The 21,404-nt window shown below is 39.7% G+C and overlaps 1 protein-coding gene across 1 annotated transcript; it reads left to right on the forward strand.

The window, feature by feature from the left end:
- The first annotated feature begins 828 nt into the window (after nucleotides 1–828).
- Nucleotides 829–8,621, forward strand: LOC141584871 (syncytin-1-like). The gene is made up of 2 exons (XM_074401248.1): nucleotides 829–1,032; nucleotides 6,714–8,621. Exon 2 carries the CDS (start codon nucleotides 6,719–6,721, stop codon nucleotides 8,444–8,446), a length of 1,728 nt encoding a protein of 575 aa, XP_074257349.1. The 5' UTR covers nucleotides 829–1,032; nucleotides 6,714–6,718; the 3' UTR covers nucleotides 8,447–8,621.
- The last annotated feature ends 12,783 nt before the right edge of the window (nucleotides 8,622–21,404 follow it).

The following is a 21,404-nucleotide window of genomic DNA, read 5'->3' on the forward strand; positions in this document are numbered from 1 at the left end:
TACTACTGCTTTTTCTTTCCTGTATTTTCTTCTGATAATTTTCTGTCAAGCTAGTTTGATAAACTGCCTGCTTAAGTATCCAAAGCTAAGGTTTTCATAAATGTACTTATGAAACTTAAATGTTAGATAAATCAGTGATGACATAACTAAATTAAATATTATAGCACTGAATTTTTTGGCACCTCATCTATACTTAACATTTTTGAGTATTAAAACTGAAAAAGTTTAAAATAATTTGTTGCTCAAAAGCCTTAAAATATTTTATATTTATTGATGACTAACTGGTGAATTCATCTACGTCTATATATCAGTGAATTGTTGGGAACCCAGGCTAAGCTGATGCATTTGGAACAAAAGGTTGCATCAGCCCTCCCCGCCAAAAGCATGCCCCGGGCGTGGTGGCGGGCCACCAATGGAGGACCTGATCACGGGCAAGACATGCCTCAGGGCCACCAATGGAGGACCTGATCACGGGCAAGACATGCCTCAGGGCCACCAATGGAGGACCTGATCACGGGCAAGACATGCCTCAGGGCCACCAATGGAGGACCTGATCACGGGCAAGACATGCCTCAGGGCCACCAATGGAGGACCTGATCACGCACAGAACATGCATGGCTGCACCAATGGGGTAGCTGATCATGAGCTAAACACTCGTCTCCCAGCCTATCAGAACTACTTCCCCTTTCCCCTCTCTACCCTCTCCCCTCCCTATATAAGGAACCCATTTTGAAATAAACTTTGCAGCTTGATCAGAACTTTTGTCTTGCTGCCATTCTTCGCGCCTCTTGTCCCATCCCTTTCTCATCCACGACAGGCTTGCTCGGGTTCCTGTTTGTTGCTCTGCGGGACAGAGCAAGTGGCGCCCAGACGTGGGGCTCGATGCCGGCCTCCGTGGACCGCCGTCCCCTGTAACCGGTTCCCTGCACGGCCGTCCCGATTAACCGATTCCCCGCACGGAGCACCGCGGACCACCCGACCGCGAGCCGACTCCTGGAGTTCGTTCCTCATTTCGACGGCGGCATTACTCAGGTAAGACCCAATCATGGGACAAGCATCTTCACACAGTGAAAATGATCTCTTTATAAGTCAGTTAAAGGAATCTCTCAAGGTGCGTAGAATTCGGGTTCGCAAGAAAGACCTTGTCTCCTTTTTTAGTTTCATTTTTAAAACATGTCCATGGTTCCCCCAGGAAGGGTCTATTGACTCCCGTGTTTGGGGACGTGTTGGTGATTGTCTGAACGACTATTACCGTGTTTTTGGTCCTGAGACTATTCCGATCACCACTTTTAATTATTATAATTTAATAAGGGACGTCCTTACTAATCAGGGCGACTCCCCTGACATTCAACGCCTCTGCAAGGAGGGTCACAAAATTCTTATTAGCCACTCCCGACCTCCATCTAGACAAGCCCCTGTAACAATTACCACCTCTGAAAAGGCCTCCTCTCGCCCTCCCTCTAGGGCCCCTTCTACCTGCCCCTCGGTTGCAATTGACATTGGTTCAGATGATACAGGGCAGTCTTCACTGTACCCCAACCTTGCAACCCTTACGGACCCCCCCATTCAAAGTCCTCATTCTCGGGCGCATACTCCGCCCCAACATTTGCCCTTGCTTGCTAATTCTAAAACCTTCCATAACTCGGGTAGTCAGGATGATCAACTAGATCCCGCCGATCAAGCAGATCTGGAAGAGGCAGCTGCCCAATATAACAACCCTGATTGGCCCCAATTAACTAACACCCCGGCATTGCCACCTTTCCGGCCACCGCCCTATGTTCCTACAGCAGTGCCCCCAGTGGCAGTTGCGGCTCCTGTTTTGCATGCCCCTACTTCAGGCGTTCCTGGTTCCCCCACGGCCCCAAACTTGCCCGGTGTAGCCCTAGCCAAACCCTCCGGTCCCATTGATGAGACTGTTTCTCTTCTTGATGGGGTTAAAACCTTAGTCACAAAACTGTCCGATTTGGCCCTTCTACCTCCCGCGGGAGTTATGGCTTTTCCCGTTACCAGAAGTCAGGGACAGGTTAGCTCCAATACCACGGGCCGAGCGTCTCCTCACCCTGACACACACACCATCCCTGAGGAGGAGGAAGCAGACTCCGGAGAATCTGACTCAGAGGATGAGGAGGAGGAAAGCTCAGAGCCCACCGAGCCTACCTACACCCATTCCTATAAGCGGCTAAATCTAAAGACCATAGAAAAAATTAAAACTGCTGTTGCTAACTATGGTCCTACTGCCCCCTTTACCGTGGCCCTTGTAGAGAGTCTTAGTGAAAGATGGCTTACCCCTAGTGATTGGTTTTTCTTGTCTCGTGCTGCGCTGAGCGGAGGGGACAATATCCTTTGGAAGTCTGAGTATGAGGATATTTCCAAACAGTTTGCAGAGCGCAACGCGCGTAAGGCCTCCTCCAAAGGATGGACCCTTAAAAAATTCCTGGGCGCCAGCCCTTATCAGAACAATGACAAACAGGCCCAATTCCCCCCAGGGCTTTTAACCCAGATTCAGTCCGCAGGCCTAAAAGCCTGGAAGCGACTCCCTCAAAAGAGAGCGGCTACTACTTCCCTTGCAAAGATTAGACAAGGCCCCGATGAGTCATACAGTGATTTTGTAAGCCGCCTCCAGGAGACGGCAGATCACCTTTTTGGCTCCGGGGAAAGTGAGAGCTCCTTTGTAAAACACCTAGCCTATGAAAACGCTAACCCCGCTTGCCAAAGTGCAATTCGGCCTTTTAGGCAGAAGGAGCTTTGCGACTATGTTCGCCTCTGCTCTGGTATTGGCTCTGCCCATGCTGTTGGCCTAGCCATAGGAGCTGCCCTCCAAAATCTTGCCCCCGCGCAACTGCCTGGAGCCCAGGCCCGCCTTTGCTATAATTGTCACCAACCCGGCCATCTTTCAAGAAACTGCCCCCAAAAAATACAACCACCTACTCAACTCCCAACTCAACCTAATGCCCCACAGGCTAGCCTTATAAAAAATTTAGGTCCCACAACAAAATGTCCTCGCTGCAAAAAAGGATTTCACTGGGCTTCAGAATGCCGTTCTCGATTAGACATTAATGGACAACCCATTATTAGGCAGGGAAACTTGAACAGGGGCCAGCCCCAGGGCCCCACTACCGGGATGAACTCCGGGGCTTCACAGTTCACCCCCCAATACCGCCAGCCAACCCCTGCCCTCCCAGTAATCAACCACGCCGCTACGTCACAGACCTCTGGCGAGCAACAGCGGGCAGTGCAGGACTGGACCTCTGTACCACCACCGACACAATACTAACCACCCAAAATAGCCCTCTGATACTTCCAGTTGGAATATATGGACCCTTACCACCCCAGACATTCGGCCTCATATTAGGCAGAGCCAGCTCTACCCTCCAAGGGATCCAAGTTCTGCCCGGCATATTAGACAATGATTTTGAGGGAGAAATCCATATCATTCTCTCTACAACTAAAGATTTAGTCACCATCCCAAAGGGCACCAGACTAGCTCAAATAGTCATTCTCCCCCTCCAACAAATTAACTCCAATTTCCATAAGCCCTACCGCGGGGCTAGTGCCCCTGGGTCTTCTGATGTCTACTGGGTTCAACAAATTTCTCAACAGCGGCCTACCCTGAAACTTAAATTAAATGGTAAGCTCTTTTCTGGCATTCTTGATACAGGGGCCGATGCCACCGTTATATCTTACACTCACTGGCCGAGGAACTGGCCGTTAACAACCGTTGCTACTCACCTGCGCGGTATTGGCCAGGCCACCAACCCCCAACAAAGTGCTCAAATGCTTAAGTGGGAGGACTCTGAAGGCAATAATGGTCACATTACCCCTTATGTCCTCCCCAATCTGCCAGTCAATCTCTGGGGAAGGGACATCCTCTCTCAAATGAAACTTGTCATGTGCAGTCCCAACGATACTGTCATGACCCAAATGCTAAGCCAGGGGTATCTCCCCGGCCAAGGGTTGGGAAAAAATAATCAAGGAATCACCCAGCCCATTACTATTACCCCCAAAAAAGACAAAACAGGCCTAGGATTCCACCAAAATTTACCGTAGCGGCCATTGACATTCCTGTACCCCACGCTGACAAAATCTCCTGGAAAATTACAGACCCTGTGTGGGTTGATCAGTGGCCACTTACATATGAAAAAACCCTCGCTGCCATTGCGTTAGTACAGGAACAGCTCGCAGCAGGACATGTTGAACCTACAAATTCTCCATGGAACACTCCTATATTTATCATTAAGAAAAAATCAGGTAGCTGGCGTCTTTTACAGGATCTAAGAGCCGTTAATAAGGTAATGGTCCCCATGGGAGCCCTTCAGCCTGGTCTTCCTTCTCCTGTAGCCATTCCCCTAAACTATCACAAAATTGTTATTGACCTTAAGGATTGTTTCTTTACCATCCCCTTACACCCTGAAGACAGACCTTACTTTGCCTTTAGCGTCCCTCAAATCAACTTCCAAAGTCCTATGCCTCGTTATCAGTGGAAGGTTCTGCCACAGGGCATGGCCAACAGTCCCACACTGTGCCAAAAATTTGTTGCTGCCGCTATTGCCCCGGCAAGATCCCAGTGGCCAGAGGCCTATATCCTCCATTATATGGATGACATCCTTCTTGCTTGTGACAGCGCCGAGGCAGCCAAGGCCTGCTATGCTCACATTATATCCTGTCTTACCTCATATGGACTAAAAATTGCTCCAGACAAGGTACAAGTGTCTGAGCCATTTTCTTATTTAGGATTTGAGTTACACCATCAGCAAGTATTTACTCCCCGAGTCTGCTTAAAAACTGATCACTTAAAAACCCTTAACGATTTCCAAAAATTACTCGGGGACATTCAGTGGCTTCGACCCTATTTAAAATTGCCCACCAGTGCCCTTGTTCCCCTTAACAATATTCTAAAAGGCGATCCAAATCCTTTATCGGTTCGAGCACTGACCCCAGAGGCAAAGCAATCTCTAGCCCTCATCAACAAGGCTATCCAAAATCAAAGTGTTCACCAAATTTCGTATAACCTTCCCCTAGTACTCCTCTTGCTCCCAACTCCCCATACACCCACCGCGGTGTTTTGGCAACCAAACGGTACAGACCCTACTAAATACGGAAGCCCCCTCCTTTGGCTCCATCTACCTGCCTCCCCATCAAAAGTCTTACTCACCTACCCTTCGCTCCTCGCCATGTTAATTATTAAGGGTCGGTACACTGGCCGCCAACTGTTTGGCAGGGACCCCCACTCTATAATCATTCCATACACCCAGGATCAATTAACCTGGCTCCTGCAAACCTCTGACGAATGGGCCATTGCATTATCCTCCTTCACAGGAGACATAGACAATCATTACCCCAGTGACCCTGTTATCCAATTTGCCAAGCTTCACCAGTTCATATTTCCCAAGATCACAAAATCTGCCCCAATTCCTCAAGCCACGCTAGTTTTCACTGATGGATCCTCAAACGGAATTGCTGCATATATTATTGATAATCAACCCATCTCAATAAAATCCCCCTACCTGTCAGCTCAACTTGTTGAGCTCTATGCTATTCTCCAGGTGTTCACAGTTCTAGCTCACCAACCGTTTAACTTGTACACTGACAGTGCGTATATTGCTCAATCAGTCCCTCTTTTGGAGACAGTCCCCTTTATCAAATCCTCAACCAATGCTACCCCCTTATTTTCTAAACTGCAACAGCTAATTTTAAACAGACAACACCCTTTCTTTATCGGACATCTTCGGGCCCACCTAAATCTTCCAGGACCCCTGGCTGAAGGCAATGCCTTAGCTGATGCTGCCACACAGATTTTCCCCATTATAAGTGACCCAATACATGAGGCTACTCAAGCTCACACCCTACATCACCTCAATGCACACACCCTACGATTACTCTATAAAATTACTAGAGAACAAGCCAGAGATATTGTAAAAGCTTGCAAACAATGTGTCGTAGCCACCCCTGTACCCCATCTTGGCGTGAACCCCCGTGGTTTAGTCCCCAATGCCATTTGGCAAATGGATGTCACTCATTTTACTCCTTTTGGAAAACAGAGGTTTGTTCATGTTACTGTTGACACATTTAGTGGTTTTATCTTAGCCACTCCCCAAACAGGTGAAGCATCAAAAAATGTTATCTCTCATGTTATCCACTGTCTTGCTACCATAGGAAAACCACACACCATTAAAACAGACAATGGCCCAGGATATACTGGAAAAAACTTCCAAGACTTTTGCCAAAAACTCCAAATCAAACATGTTACTGGTATACCGTACAACCCCCAGGGTCAAGGAGTAGTTGAACGAGCTCATCAAACATTAAAAAATGCCCTAAATCGCTTAGCCCGCTCCCCCCTTGGGTTTTCTATGCAACAACCCAGAAACCTTCTTAGTCATGCCCTATTTCAACTAAATTTTCTACAGCTTGACAGTCAAGGTCGCTCGGCAGCTGACCGTCTATGGCATCCCCAAACTTCTCAGCAGCATGCTACGGTTATGTGGCGTGACCCTCTCACCAGTGTTTGGAAGGGCCCTGACCCTGTCCTCATATGGGGGCGAGGCTCAGCCTGCATATACGATCAAAAGGAGGATGGCCCCCGCTGGCTCCCTGAGCGACTAATTAGACACATCAATAATCAGACAGCCCCCTTGTGTGACAGGCCAAGTAACCCAAATACAGCCCCAGGGCCAAAAGGCTCGCCCTGAGGAGCTCTTTTTCTCTTCTTCCAGAAAGAATGCTCTGCATCCTCATCCTCCTACTGCACCCACGCCTCTGCCCAGTCACAAAGGGAGGACTTGGAAAGCCATCCGAAGACATTTACACTGCCCTCTTTGGAGCGCCATGTGACTGTAAAGGGGGGACTCAGACCAATAATTACGCCACCCCAACTTACACTCAGGTAACAGATTGTGGGGACAAAAATGCCTATCTTACCTATGACACCAATTGGAATGGAGTATCTTCACCTAAGTGGCTTTGTGTGCGCAAGCCTCCTAGTATACCGGTCATTAATGGCCGCCCAGGCCCGTGCCCAAGCGAGTGCACAAACAACATTAAATCCCAGATGCACTCCTCCTGCTATTCTAGTTTCTCACAGTGTACTCAAGGCAATAATACTTATTTTACTGCCATTCTACAAAGAACAATGAGCACCTCAGAAACCAATCCTGTCACCAGCGGCCTACAACCTCATGGGGTCCTCCAGGCCGGATGCGATGGCACGATTGGAAAATCGGTTTGTTGGAATCAGCAAGCCCCTATTCACGTCTCCGACGGTGGCGGACCCCAAGATGCTGTGAGAGAGCTTTATGTACAAAAACAAATAGAGCTTGTTATTCAAAGCCAATTCCCTAAGTTATCCTACCACCCCCTAGCTCGCTCAAAACCAAGAGGACCTGACATTGATGCGCAAATGCTTGACATTCTGTCAGCCACCCACCAGGCCCTCAATATCTCCAACCCCAGCCTAGCCCAAAATTGCTGGTTATGCTTAAATCAAGGTACCTCCATGCCCCTAGCCTTCCCTGTCAATATATCTAGTTTTAATGCCTCACAAAATAATTGCACCCCCAGCTTACCCTTTAGAGTCCAGCCCATGCCTTCCCAAGTATACCCTTGCTTCTTTAAAGGTGCACAAAACAACAGCTTTGATATTCCGGTTGGCGTTGCCAACTTTGTAAACTGCTCCAGTAGTTCCAACCACAGTGAGGCCCTTTGCCCTGGCCCAGGCCAAGCTTTTGTTTGCGGCAACAACCTCGCCTTTACTGCTCTGCCTGCAAACTGGACAGGGTCATGTGTGTTAGCCGCCCTCTTGCCAGATATAGACATTATTTCTGGTGATGACCCTGTCCCTATCCCTACCTTTGACTATATTGCAGGGCGGCAGAAACGAGCCGTTACACTGATTCCCCTACTAGTAGGATTGGGTGTCTCTACAGCAGTCGCTACCGGTACAGCAGGACTCGGGGTGGCTGTTCAATCTTACACAAAACTTTCCCATCAACTTATTAACGACGTCCAAGCCTTGTCTAGCACCATTAATGACTTACAGGACCAACTAGATTCCCTAGCCGAAGTAGTCCTACAAAACAGAAGAGGCTTAGACCTACTCACTGCAGAACAGGGAGGTATCTGTTTGGCTCTACAGGAACGTTGCTGCTTTTATGCCAACAAGTCAGGAATTGTCCGAGATAAAATAAAAAATCTACAAGAAGACCTCGAACAAAGACGCAAGGCACTTGCAGACAATCCCTTCCTCACCGGCCTCAATGGACTTCTCCCTTACCTCCTCCCCTTCCTTGGACCCTTATTCGCTATCATCCTGTTCTTCTCTTTTGCCCCTTGGATCCTAAGACGAGTAACAGCGTTAATCAGGGATCAGCTCAATTCCCTACTGGGAAAGCCCATACAAATCCACTATCACCAACTAGCAACGCGTGATCTAGAATATGGCAGACTGTAGCCGGTTCCCCTCCTACGGGAGCAGCATACCGCTCGACACTATGCTTTACGAAGGTAATGGACACCGCTAGGTGCAAGGCAAGGCACTGCAAGGAGAGGCCTTACTAAGGCTACTGTCGAGTCTCCTGAGAGGTAAGCTGGCTTGCATAGAGGTTGGTACTCGAAAAATCCTCTCCTCCCAAAAAGGTACCTGTAAGCCTGAAAATTAAGGCTCAGGAGGAGCACAGCCTCTACCTCCCCTAGCTGGTTAAGGTCCGCCTCCTCTTTTTTAAAGAAAAAGGGAGGAGATGTTGGGAACCCAGGCTAAGCTGATGCATTTGGAACAAAAGGTTGCATCAGCCCTCCCCGCCAAAAGCATGCCCCGGGCGTGGTGGCGGGCCACCAATGGAGGACCTGATCACGGGCAAGACATGCCTCAGGGCCACCAATGGAGGACCTGATCACGGGCAAGACATGCCTCAGGGCCACCAATGGAGGACCTGATCACGGGCAAGACATGCCTCAGGGCCACCAATGGAGGACCTGATCACGGGCAAGACATGCCTCAGGGCCACCAATGGAGGACCTGATCACGCACAGAACATGCATGGCTGCACCAATGGGGTAGCTGATCATGAGCTAAACACTCGTCTCCCAGCCTATCAGAACTACTTCCCCTTTCCCCTCTCTACCCTCTCCCCTCCCTATATAAGGAACCCATTTTGAAATAAACTTTGCAGCTTGATCAGAACTTTTGTCTTGCTGCCATTCTTCGCGCCTCTTGTCCCATCCCTTTCTCATCCACGACAGGCTTGCTCGGGTTCCTGTTTGTTGCTCTGCGGGACAGAGCAGTGAATAATGAATAAATTGTTTAAAAACCCTTGCTTTATAAAAATGTCTTTCAAACTAATCAAGATATTTTGGCTATATTGATATCTGTAGAGGCTACTGAGACATTTCCTATAGTATTGTATTAATCCATTTCCATACTGCTATAAAGAAATGCCCAAGACTGCGTATTTTTAAGGAAAAAGAAGTTTAATGGACTCACAGTTTCACATGGTTGGGGAGACTTCACAATCAAGGTGGAAGGTGAAGGAAAAACAAAGGCACATCTTAGATGGTGGCAGACAAGAATGCATGTGCAGAGGAACTGCCCTCTCATAAAATCATCAAATCTTGTGAGACTTATTCACTTGATCTTAACTGAAAGACAGAGAAGTGATGGAAATTACTCACTATCAAGAGAACAGCATGGGAAAAATCCTCCCCAATGATTTAATTACCTTCCACCAGATTCCTCCCAGATCACATGGGGGTTATGGGAACTACAATAAGAGATGAGATTTGGGTGGGGACAAAGCCAAACTATATCAACTATATTTATAATGATTCACTTTAACATTAAAACTTTGGTACATAAATTTTTATTGACCTTGCTGTTTTAAAGCACTGTTTGTATTACTGAGCATTTTGAAATGGAGTGAACACTTAAAACTGCTATTATCGTACTTTTCAATTGTTCTGTTCTCTTTATAAATGAAGAAAAATTATTAGGAAAGCCAATGTTTTTTGGTAGACTTTGAAGTCAATTTTTCAGAGGAAGCAGCAAATGTACTCCCCTTCATTTTTATGTATTTACTATAATATGAACATATTATCTGGGAAGTATTTTCACTCACAATCAAAACCTCTAAAATTAAAATAGAGACCATTAAATCTCCCAGATGGAGAGAGATGGGAGGGGCATGGCACTGGGAAGTTCTTGCCCTTAGTGATACCTTGGACCAGTCTCTTTAAAATTGTGGCTAGAGTGATGTGGGAATGGAAGAGAATGGTACAATAGGAGATTGGAAATGTTCTTGGGCTTCTCTTGAGAAAAATATAATAAAGGGGCTTTTACACAGATACCAAGAACAAATTATACTTCAGACAGCCAATTAATGTTTCATTTTATGTGAAGGTTACAAATTTTTTATTCTAAAATTAGAAACCAAAATCAAATTTAAAGTAAATACATTTTAAAGTTGTGAAAGCCTGAAAAAACGATCATAGGGCCTGTACATGGTGGTCACTTGGGCTGAATTTTTGCAACAGAATGTTTGAGAATACAAGGGGCATACAGGCAATATTAGCAACTTAAAATACCAAAAGTTAGCATTCAGAAATAAATGAACACCTAATAGAAGACTAAAGGAATATAGTAGTAATTTGTAGCATTTTGATTTTTTTCTTATTCTCTTTTCCTGTGTAATTTTTTTTAAGTAAATGTGCATTGATATCCTCTTATAACCTATAAAAAACAAAACAAAGAATTTGAGAGAAAATCAGAAGCCAACTCTGTTGAGACATTTGTTGGCCAGCTGTTTTGACAATAAGATTAATAAAAAAGGCTGTGCTTGGGGCTGCACTTATTCTATTTCCCAGAAACTTTTACAAGGCTCCCTTACTCATCACTTCAAATAGGCTAGCTGGGAAAACTACATTTTTACACTAGAATTTGGATGATGAATTGAAATTTCTTGTATTTTATTATTCATTTGTTACTGTGGCATAGCTCAGTATCATTTAGCATTATTTTCCTGACTTTGTTCCCTGAACATATGTAGCTGTTCCATTTTCATTTTTAGTTTTTCCTGTTTATTTCTGCTCTATCATTTATGGGAAAATGTAGAGAATGAACATTATAATAAATATATGTAGAATTACAAATAATCCAGACCCTTTAATTATTCTTTTAACTTAAATCCTATTGTATCATGTTTATTTCTTCTTAGAAAGAAATGGAAGCTCTGAAGGGCTCTGCCTCCTCAATATCTTTCTTTGAAAAAGCATTACTGTGTTTTCATAATTGCTTACAAAATATTATTTATTATAAAAACATAATATTTTAAAAAATGAGGGAAAATAAAACTAAATTTCTGCCACATGCTAATACTATCTCATATATTTTTATATTACTTCTTTCTCCCTTTGTCTCTCTCTCCCTGAAAATGGAATCAAGGTGTCCTGGATAATTTTTCATGGTAGAAAATAAAAGCCTATCAATTATATTTTATTGGAATTTAAGTACATTTTTAACAGTTAATATAAATTTTCTCCTTTCAAAAGAAGAAAAATTAAGCTTTATATCTATGTAGCTCATTTTAGAAGAGGTAGTATGCCTCTAAGGCACCTAATTCAGAGATGTAAATATAAATGTATGGTAACCTTTTATGAATAAGAAATATTAGAATTTAGTGGTTTTTGGCCAGAGAGAGAAAAGGTTCCCAACAACGTTATGAGAGGCTACAGTCCTGGAGAAAGATGACTTCCATGAAATTCCTGCTTCCTGGTACAATTCTAACTCGTTTGGGATTTATGTGACATTAAATGAATTTTAATCACAGTTTCAGGTTCTGAGAAAATATAGCAGATTTCTTTGCTCTCACAAAGCTTACATTATTGTGTATGTTTTTCACTGGGTTCAAAGGATTGAGGAACAGAGAGAAGTTAAGGTGAGAGTAAAATAGGTGATAAGTAACGTTCATATAAATAGTAACAAATGAAATAAATAATTGGCATTTCCTAAATGATATCTCATTGCATTGATTGTCCTTTTATTTTTGAGAATTATTTTTCAGAACCTGCCTCCTTTGTGCAACAGTCATTGAATAAATGCTCTATTCTTGCTGATCTCAGTCCCAGCCCTGAAAATGCCACCCAGGAAGAACACTACATGACCTGACTTTTTATCAAGGCAGCATTCAAATCTCTGAGTTCCTTCACAACTCAGTGAAGCTCGGCTCTGTTCCATCATAAATAGTCTCTCTGGGAATTTTCTAACAAACTGAGAAGATTGTAATACAAAACTATACTCAACAATCAAAAGTGCATGTGTTCTTTCCTTTATAAACTGAAAGTCATTTTTTCCTCTTAGTGCAATTTGTTGCCCCTTACCTCTGCAATAATATGTCTAATTTCTTGCTTATTGAACATGAACTTCTTTTTATGCAAGCTTGCTCTTAAACTCTGATTTTTGTGATTGAGATATTTTATCAATTATATTAAATCATGAATTTTAACCACAAATGGAACTACATCTGAGAAACACATTCTTTCCATACTAGAGAGTAGATGAAGCTAATACAATAATTAAAAACCTATTTATTATTACTTTATTTATGCTTGCTTATCATTTTTCCTCATCACTGACTAGCATTGCATATGAACTTAAATTGTTATATTAAATAATTACTAGTGGAGTCAGTCTTTAAAAGTTTGATTGCTGGTTTTCCATATCTCACTTGTTATGAAACTCTTTCGTATACCAAATTATAACTTTAGATTAGAAAACTAAACAAAAGTATGATTCATAAATGCTAACAATTTAGACAAAAGAACACATTAATTAACATTTGTTAAATATTCACTGTGGTCTATATACTGTTAAAGAAACAATATAGAATCAATTTCATGTCGTTGTTGTGTTCTTATGGTTTCTTTCGTACAGAGGGCTTGAAGTGAGAGCAGTTACTGTACATCTGTTGATTGGTTATATTTCAAATTTTAGCATATACACACTTAAAATGATACTACTTCTAAAAATGACCTAAAAGCTAATAATTCATATTTTTACAAAATATTATATGACAGAAGAAAGAAAAACATCTCACTAAAAAAATCAGCTGAGTGAGTGAAATCTAATACTTATAATTTTAATGTTAAACATGTTTTTACTATCTGTCATGCATAAAATTTCTGACACAAATTTTATTTTATTGTCTTTTTTATTTTTCAACATGCTCTTTTTTCCTTGACTTACTTTATAATATAAAAATTTTTAAACAACATATCAAACACATAAAAGAAAGAAACACTTTCCTTTCAAATGCTATACTCTTAACAACGCGTATTTCTTTTCAACATATTATCTTCCAGGATTTTGTCAAAAAGAGAAACGTATTTTTACAAGACATAATGTTGGCAATGGTTTAACTTTCTATTTATTTCTTTATACATATTACTTAATATGTCATTGACATTATGTGTATTGTTAAGGATTCTTTAAAATCAGAAACAATAGATATGTAAGAGGAGATTTATTATGGGAACTGGATCATGCAAGTAGGTCAAGAAATCTCACAATATTCCCTTGGCAACCTGGAGAATCAGATAAGCCATTGATGCAATTCAGTCTGAGTCTAAAGGCTTGATAGCCAATGGGACCCATGATATAACTCCTATCCCCAAGAAGGCAGTGAGATAAGGTGTAAATCCCAGAATCTCAAGTCTAAAAGCCCAAGAACAAGTAGCTCAAATGTTTGAAGGTTTAAAAGAGAGAGAACTCACCCTTCCTTCACCTTTTAGTTCTACTCAGTAGCCCTCAATGGATTGATTGTATGGTGCTGCCCGCAGTAGTGAGGATGGACCTTCTTTATTTAGTATACTGATTCAAATGCTATTAGTTTCGGAAACATCCTTACAGACACTCCCAGAAATGTTTTGGTTGTTGTCGTTTAATTATTATCTGGCATCTCCTAGCCCAGTAAAGTTGATTCATAAGGTTAACTATTACCTTAGCTTATAAATGTAATGGCTGAATGATCTTTCAATATAGTGACAGAATAATTTATTTCACCATTATCTAAATGTAACTTATAATAATTTATTAATTAATTAGCACTAAAGTAAGTATTAAGTAGGCTATGATTTTTTGATTTTCTCTTATGATTTCCTTAGGATAAATTCCTAGAGATGGAATTACAGTTATCCAGGAAATTCAGCTGGATTGAAGGATTCAACTAGGTGAAAGATTACAATTTATCCAATTTGGTGCAGCCATAATACATAAAATATTATTTGACAGATGAATAAATATATAGAATCTCTCAATCTAAATAAGCATTGTATCTTTTAAAATTTATTTTTTACTCCAAAAAGTTATATGTGTTATATTAATATCTAATTTTATGACATTAAAGGGATTTTACTAATATTTTCAGAATAATCCAACAGCTATACAACAAAATTATATCTTCTGTTTTTGAATAGGTAGTAAGATTTCTATTGCCTTAACATGATCATTCTATTTTCTCAATGACACTTTTGAGTAAAGTAGACTGTGTTTAAGAATTAGAGAAGTTGTAATTTCTAGTTTGTTTATTCAGGCACTTACCTGATAAATATTTTTCAGCACTTAATATTGTTCATACTTTATGGTAAATATTGGAGATACAAAATAAAAAGACATAAAGCTTATGATGTAGGGGTGAAGTAATAAAAAAAGTTCAAATTTAATCAGTTTAAATAGAATCAGTAGAGTGGCAGTGAAAAAGCACTAAAACCTGAAGAAAAAGTTTCTGGTTATGCTATTTAATACAGGGGCCACCAACCATTGGTGGGTATATAAATTTAAATTCAAATAAATTAATCTAAAATAACATTTAAAATTTAGTTATTTTATTATATTAGACAACTTTCAAGTGCTTTTAGACACATGTTACTAGGGTTTATTGCATTGGAGAGTACATATTACAGAGTATTTTCATCAACACAAAAATGTCTATTCTACATCTGTCTAGTGTGTAGCAGGTATAGGGATAAGGCAGGAAGTAGGATTGAAGGGTATACAGCTGGACCAACTCTAACTCCTACCTCTCCCTTTCGCTTCCCTAGTTAGCTGCTGGGGCCTTTTCAAATATAAGTATAAGTGTATGTTTTTCCTTTTTATTTACTCTGACTTTCTCTGTTCTTCTCTGTTTTCTTTATTTTTCTATTAAAAAACTTTGATGAATTAAGTTTGTAAACCATTATTTCCAAGCAATAGTCTGCTTTACTAGAGGTGGACACTTCTCCTCTTCTTTGATGAAGGAATCAAAATTCCTTTGATTTAGGTAACTCTGTCTGTGTATGGAACGTTGAGATATTTTATATGTAAAGCAAATAAGCGTCCAGGCATGGATCTTTGGGAAATGAGGAAAATTATATTATTTCTGGTAAAGTAAATCTGTTTGTTCTATTGTACTGCATCTTTTCTTCCTCAGAGACTCTTTGGCTTTGTTTCATTCAAACACACATTAGGCATTCACTATCATTTGTTCATATGAGACAGTGTGAAATTAAGGGCCTGATATCAAAGGAGAAAAGACACTGGTATGAATAGGTATCTGATCTCTTAAACCACCCTGCTTTGAAGGGCTTCAATTGAAACCAAGGCAAATATAGTAGATTTAAAGATTTATTCTAGATTCATTTCAAATTATATTTGTAAAAACATCTTCAGTATAAGATTACTATTGAATTATTAATATATATTATAACATAGTAATAAATTGTTCCATCATGTAGCAATGGGAGATAGATTATGAAATGGAAAAAATAAAATTAAGAAGTAGGAGTAGAAAGAGTTTAAAAGGAAAGAGATCAAGGTTTTTGGTTTGAAGGCAGTACAAACCATTGAAGCTTGGTTGTTATATGATTCACCTGTTTGAACTTTCAACCACCCTGATCATGACAGACACTGGAGTATAAGAAAACTAAGACTCAATTATAGAAATCGTCAGTGAGTGGAAATGAGTCACAGAGTCTTTGTAAATGACCACAACACAGAAGATTTGTGTCAACAGCAGCAAAATGAGAGATTAAAACCTTCAAAAACAAACAAACAAACAAACAAACAAACAAAAAACCAAAAAAAAAAAAAAACAAAAAAAAACAAAAAACCTGCAGAGAAGTAGGTTTCTGTGTACTAATTTTGCTTATTTGTTTTAGGTAAGTAAAAAAGTAATTTCTTGATATTAACAAAAAGGACTCTGAAGACTGCAGACAATGCCATATCTCTGAAATATGGGAGAGGAAATTGCTATAATTTAAGAGGGACATATGAAGAGTGTGACCCTGAAAAGATAGTTGCCATTGAGGCAAGCAGATAGAGATTACATGGGGAAATGTATCTCTATAGGATTAATGCAAAAGTTAAAATGTGCTGAGAGCTACAGTAGATGCTTGAGGAAGGTGGGAGTGTTACAAAGAAAGAACCAAATTATAGTAGCCATAATAACATAGAGGATTTGGCCAGAAAGAACTTCATTTTCTTGGGGAACAAGTATAAGAGAGTTAAGATGGGGTGGGACTGAGTTCTCTAAAATGTAAAATTTTCCCTAAAAATGTGGAAATAGTTTCCTGGAGAAATAAGTAAACAGAAGTCTTTGCTCCATATTCAATGTTAGTGACGTTAAATTGTTTGAGCATCTTCTAAAAGAACAACAACAATTCCTTTTCATAATTTGTTAGCAGGGAGAATTATTTAGTTTCTTGAATTTTCAATGTTCATTGTTATGGCCATCATAGAGGCCACAAAGCTCAAGGCTTTCCATAGTGGACTAAATTTTACCCCAGATATTTTGGGACTTAATCAAACATGTTTATACCTTGACATTTTTGGACTTACATTTACGGAAAGCTCATGTTCATTTAGTAATTTAATAAGAATTTAATGAGTCCCCTCTGTGTCAAGATTTTTATTCTAGTTGCTTATTTGAGTGATAAAATATTTTCAAGCATGGAACTAACCGTCCAGTGATAAAACAATTAAGACCTTAAACAGTAAATAAAAAATTAATTGAATTATTTAATTACAGTAATGGCAAATGTCCTATAAAGATTTATGACATGCTACAAAAGTGTGTTAGAGAAAAAGCTGGCTTAATGAGTGTGCTGGCAGTGATTGGAGTGAAGGGGGAGAGGTGAAAGAGGGAAGGTTTTCATAAAGAAATAAAATTTCAGATGAGAACTGGAAGTAAACCAGCAGAATTGCAGAGAAGGGAGAAAAGCAATGTATACTCTGGACCAAAAATATTGCATGGCAAAGGCCCTCAGGTAAGAAAAAACCTGGGTTTATTTGAGTGTCTGAATAAGGAAAAGTTTTCCTGGGGGATGCTGAACTAGAGACTGCCTGGCACTAATGTGCCCAGTTATTATGCAATTTCCTTCTTCTCCTTCTGCATGCCAATTGACACACTCACTGAAGGTGGGTTTAAATTATTTCACTTTCAATCAGGTGTCTCTGTCCTCTTTAGCCTAACATGATCAGTCCATCTTTAAACTTTTCTACCAATTTTTCTCTGTGCTTATCATTCTGAAGTGTTTGCCTAGAGAGCCTCATATTTTTACTTACCTGTTTGTCTTAACTGTATCTAGTTCCCCACTCATACTGTCACGAGGGCTTTGGTCATTTCTCATATTTTAATGTAGTGCCTTTGGCATAAGGGGCATGTAGTTCTTTGCAAACACTGGGTTTTCAACTGATAGTGGCCAAATTTGTGAATTGTCATTAATAACACATCTTAAATATATACAATCCACATTTGATTATTCTCTCAACAAATATTTCTGAGCACCATCTCTGTTAGGCACTATGGTAGGCATTTGGGATGCAATGAGCTACTTCTCTTAGCAAGTAAATGTTCAACATCACAATTATAAGGCACTAGATAGAAGAATTGCAAATGTGTTTGCCTAAGAACAAAATAAAGACGAGCAATAACATATAGTAAGGAATTGTAAGACATGAAGCATGAAGTAAAAACAAGCTCACTGCCTTATCATTGTGAGTTAAGGTCCTGTGAGAACACAGGGGTCTACGTACTTTTCTTTTTTCAACAGATACTTCTTGATGTACAATATGTGTCATTATTTGAAAAATAAGGGCTACACAAGAGAATGAACAAGTCTCACCGACAGAGAACTTGCATTATAGTTGAAGAAATCCTTAACTGTGCCAAAATTGCAAGAATCCACATTTTATTTCATATTCATTGGTCCTACACTGTACCTGGCCAGTATACACTGCAGAGGACTAAGAAATCATTCCAAAGAATGGAATAATGATACTTAAGGGTTTCAAAGTATTGAGAATTGGCATACTGTTTCCTTCTCAACAGCTGCAAACACTATGATAGTTTAACACTGACCTTCAAAAAAGCAGAGTGCAGTATAGCAAGAAGCAATCACTGAGTTGCTTTCTCTTTAGGGAAAGATCTCAAATGTCATTCATTCCCCACATGTCTCAATGGCTGCAGTTTGGTTTTCAAGATTGCCCTTTGGGGCTGTTCTTTGTGACCTGAAAGTAACTACTGTTATATGGTCCTGGGCTTTTTGCCCATTTAAGAGAACTATAACTCAAAGCCTTCTATAATTTTTCTGTAGCAGAGAAAAGGTTTTATCTCAGAAAGGTTAAGATGACAGGTAGTTAGCACAGTATTTGCTTAACCCACTCAACTCCAGAAATGCCACTGAAGATGTGTGAGTCTTAAGCAAACCTGAGCTTTTTCCATTGTATGTGAGATGCCTCCAATGTAACATTTCATTAGGTTACAAAAACAGTGAATGGTTTTGATTTCCCTGGAGCTATGAATAGAAATAGTCAATCTGGGTCATTATACTTAGTCTTTGGAAGCAAATACTTTCTCACTGGGTCTCCTCTTCCCTACATAGGATCTATACCCACAAAACTGTATCAGGAGTTACAGGTAAACTAAAATTGATCTTGAGTTAGGAACAACTGAACTTGAATGTTAATGTGATGGAGTAACTAAAATCATCTGATAATGAGATTCACAGTCCACAGAGCCTCTCCTCTTTACTGGCGTAGTTTTCTTTAGTTCACTTTAGGTATCTTGGAATCATTGTTACCTAGGTTCATCTTTCTCTCCAGTTCTTGTATTTCCTTCATTCTTTTTAGTTTTATATTCTGGCTTATGTCAGGCAGGCTCGGCAGCTATTCATTAATTATTTATTTACCTAATCATTCAATAAATAATGTGTGTTCTATGCTGTGGGTACCTGCGATATGACAATGAAGAAACCAAACAGAAATCTTTACCGTAATGAACCTTGTTACGCTGATGTCTGTGTTGGCTATCGCCTACATGGGATTTTATTTCCTTTGCATTGTATTCAGAATGAGGCTTTCTCTTACATTTTTTTTTTAAATTTTCTTTTGATTTCTGCTATCTGCCAATACAACCTAAAAACTTATAACATAGACCTTAAGACACTTGCTGTTTTTGTCTTTATTTTCACAGTACACAATCTATTGCTTTATCAAATCCTCTGAATAATTGGCCATCTGTGTATAGCACAAAATAACTGAGAAAATACTTCTGGAAAAGAAAGTATTACCACCGAGAAACACAACCTTATGTTAGGATTTTCAAACTTCCTTTTTGGAAAGCTGTTAGAAAAAAATTCCCATTAATATTTTTTGTATCTTTTTGAATGCTGTGGCAATTCTATTTGCTAGACTAATGTCAGAATCACATAATGATTCCTCTTAAACAAAAATAAAAAAAAGTATTGCCCATCCTCAGAAAAATTCTTATTTGTTGTCAAACCAAAATGACAATAGAAACTTCACTCAAAGCCTGTGTGTTCTGGATAATTTAAATCTCAAAACTTGAGGAAAACTACAAGAAATGACGTTATCAATGTTCATATAAGTACTACTTTCCTTTTTGATTTTGTCTTCTATTTCTAGATTTTGGTTTTGTGTTCCTTCAAATTTCTTTCACTAGTAAACATAAATACACTATTGTATTTCAACACAACCTGTGAAATGTTTTACGATCCATATAAGTCCTTTATTAAAAACATGGGACTTATAAGTTTGCAACTTCTGAATTTTTTGAATTTACTACTGGAAGACTGTATTCAAACTATGGTTAGAAAGCAGTAGGGTAATAAAAAGCAATGCAAAAAGAAATGGAGGTATAAATGACTTTATATATGTATATCAACTTAGATAACTTGATAAGCTAATAAAGGAATAATAAAAATGATAATATTAGCTGCAACTGTGGTAGTAATCACTATTTTAAAAATAAGAACTGTAATATAAAATATTTTTATATTAGAGACATATTTTTATTAAAAATTCTATCGATTAAATTTTATGTACTGATTATCTTCTTTTGAGAACCTGAATTTTTTGCCTGCAATTAAATGGCTACACTTTCACAATTAATGACACATATACAAGTAGGCATGAAACAGCAAACAGGGTATGTTTTGTGGCTATTTTCACTGATGAAAAATGATTTAGGAAGTTACCAGAATTTCTATCCTGTTAAACAAGATAATGGGTTGATAAATGAGGAACATCTCAAATTTAACTCATATTCCTCAGCTCATTTTTCTTTCTTAGCCAAAGACTTTGTCTAGATGACAAGGTTATAAAATAAAACATGGGTGTCACTCAGACCACCAATACCTGACCTCTCAAAATATTAGAGCTGAGATTATTTCAGGTGATTTTTTGTAAGCACAAATTTAAAAGCACTATAATTTTATGAGATCACGTGTGTCATTTTCAGATCAAGCTCAAGAAGCTCTTTAGAAAATACTACAGTCAACAGATAAACATAAAATGTTTTGATTGCAAAATTGCTTATTTCCCCAGCCTATTGTAATTTTTTGGCTTTGTTTCATACAAATTTAGCAAAGAAATAAAACATTTATTGTTGAAACAAACTCATATGACGTGAAGCAGCAACATGAAAAATTACATAAAGACAACACAAATCCAGATAATTATGAGATTTAAAAAGCTTACATTGCATGTTGGTGAATCTACAGCTCTTAGTTCCTAAGCACAGTTAATAGCACTAGCTAGAATCTCAGAAAATAAATATTTAAGATCAATGTGTTTGTTCTACAGAAGTATGCCAAAAATTCTGAAGCAGTTAATGAATCCTTTAAACATGCCTGTAATTCCAGTACCTTGGGAGGCTGAGGCAGGCAGTTCATGAGGTCAAGAGATTGAGATCATCCTGGCCAACACAGTGAAACCCTATCTCTGTTAAAAATACAAAAATTAGCTGGGTGTGGTATCCTGCACCTGTAATCCCAGCTGCTTGGGAGGCCGAGGCAGGGGAATTGCTTGGAGGCAGGGGCATTGTTTGATGCCAGGAGGTGGAGGTTGCAGTGAGCCAAGATCATGC

This window comes from Saimiri boliviensis, chromosome 6 (assembly GCF_048565385.1).
Source record: "Saimiri boliviensis isolate mSaiBol1 chromosome 6, mSaiBol1.pri, whole genome shotgun sequence".
NCBI lineage: Eukaryota > Metazoa > Chordata > Mammalia > Primates > Cebidae > Saimiri > Saimiri boliviensis.

Bases quoted from the DNA above. Each gene is read 5' to 3' on its own strand.
- LOC141584871 (XM_074401248.1), top strand. From the start codon at position 6,719: ATGCTCTGCATCCTCATCCTCCTACTGCACCCACGCCTCTGCCCAGTC.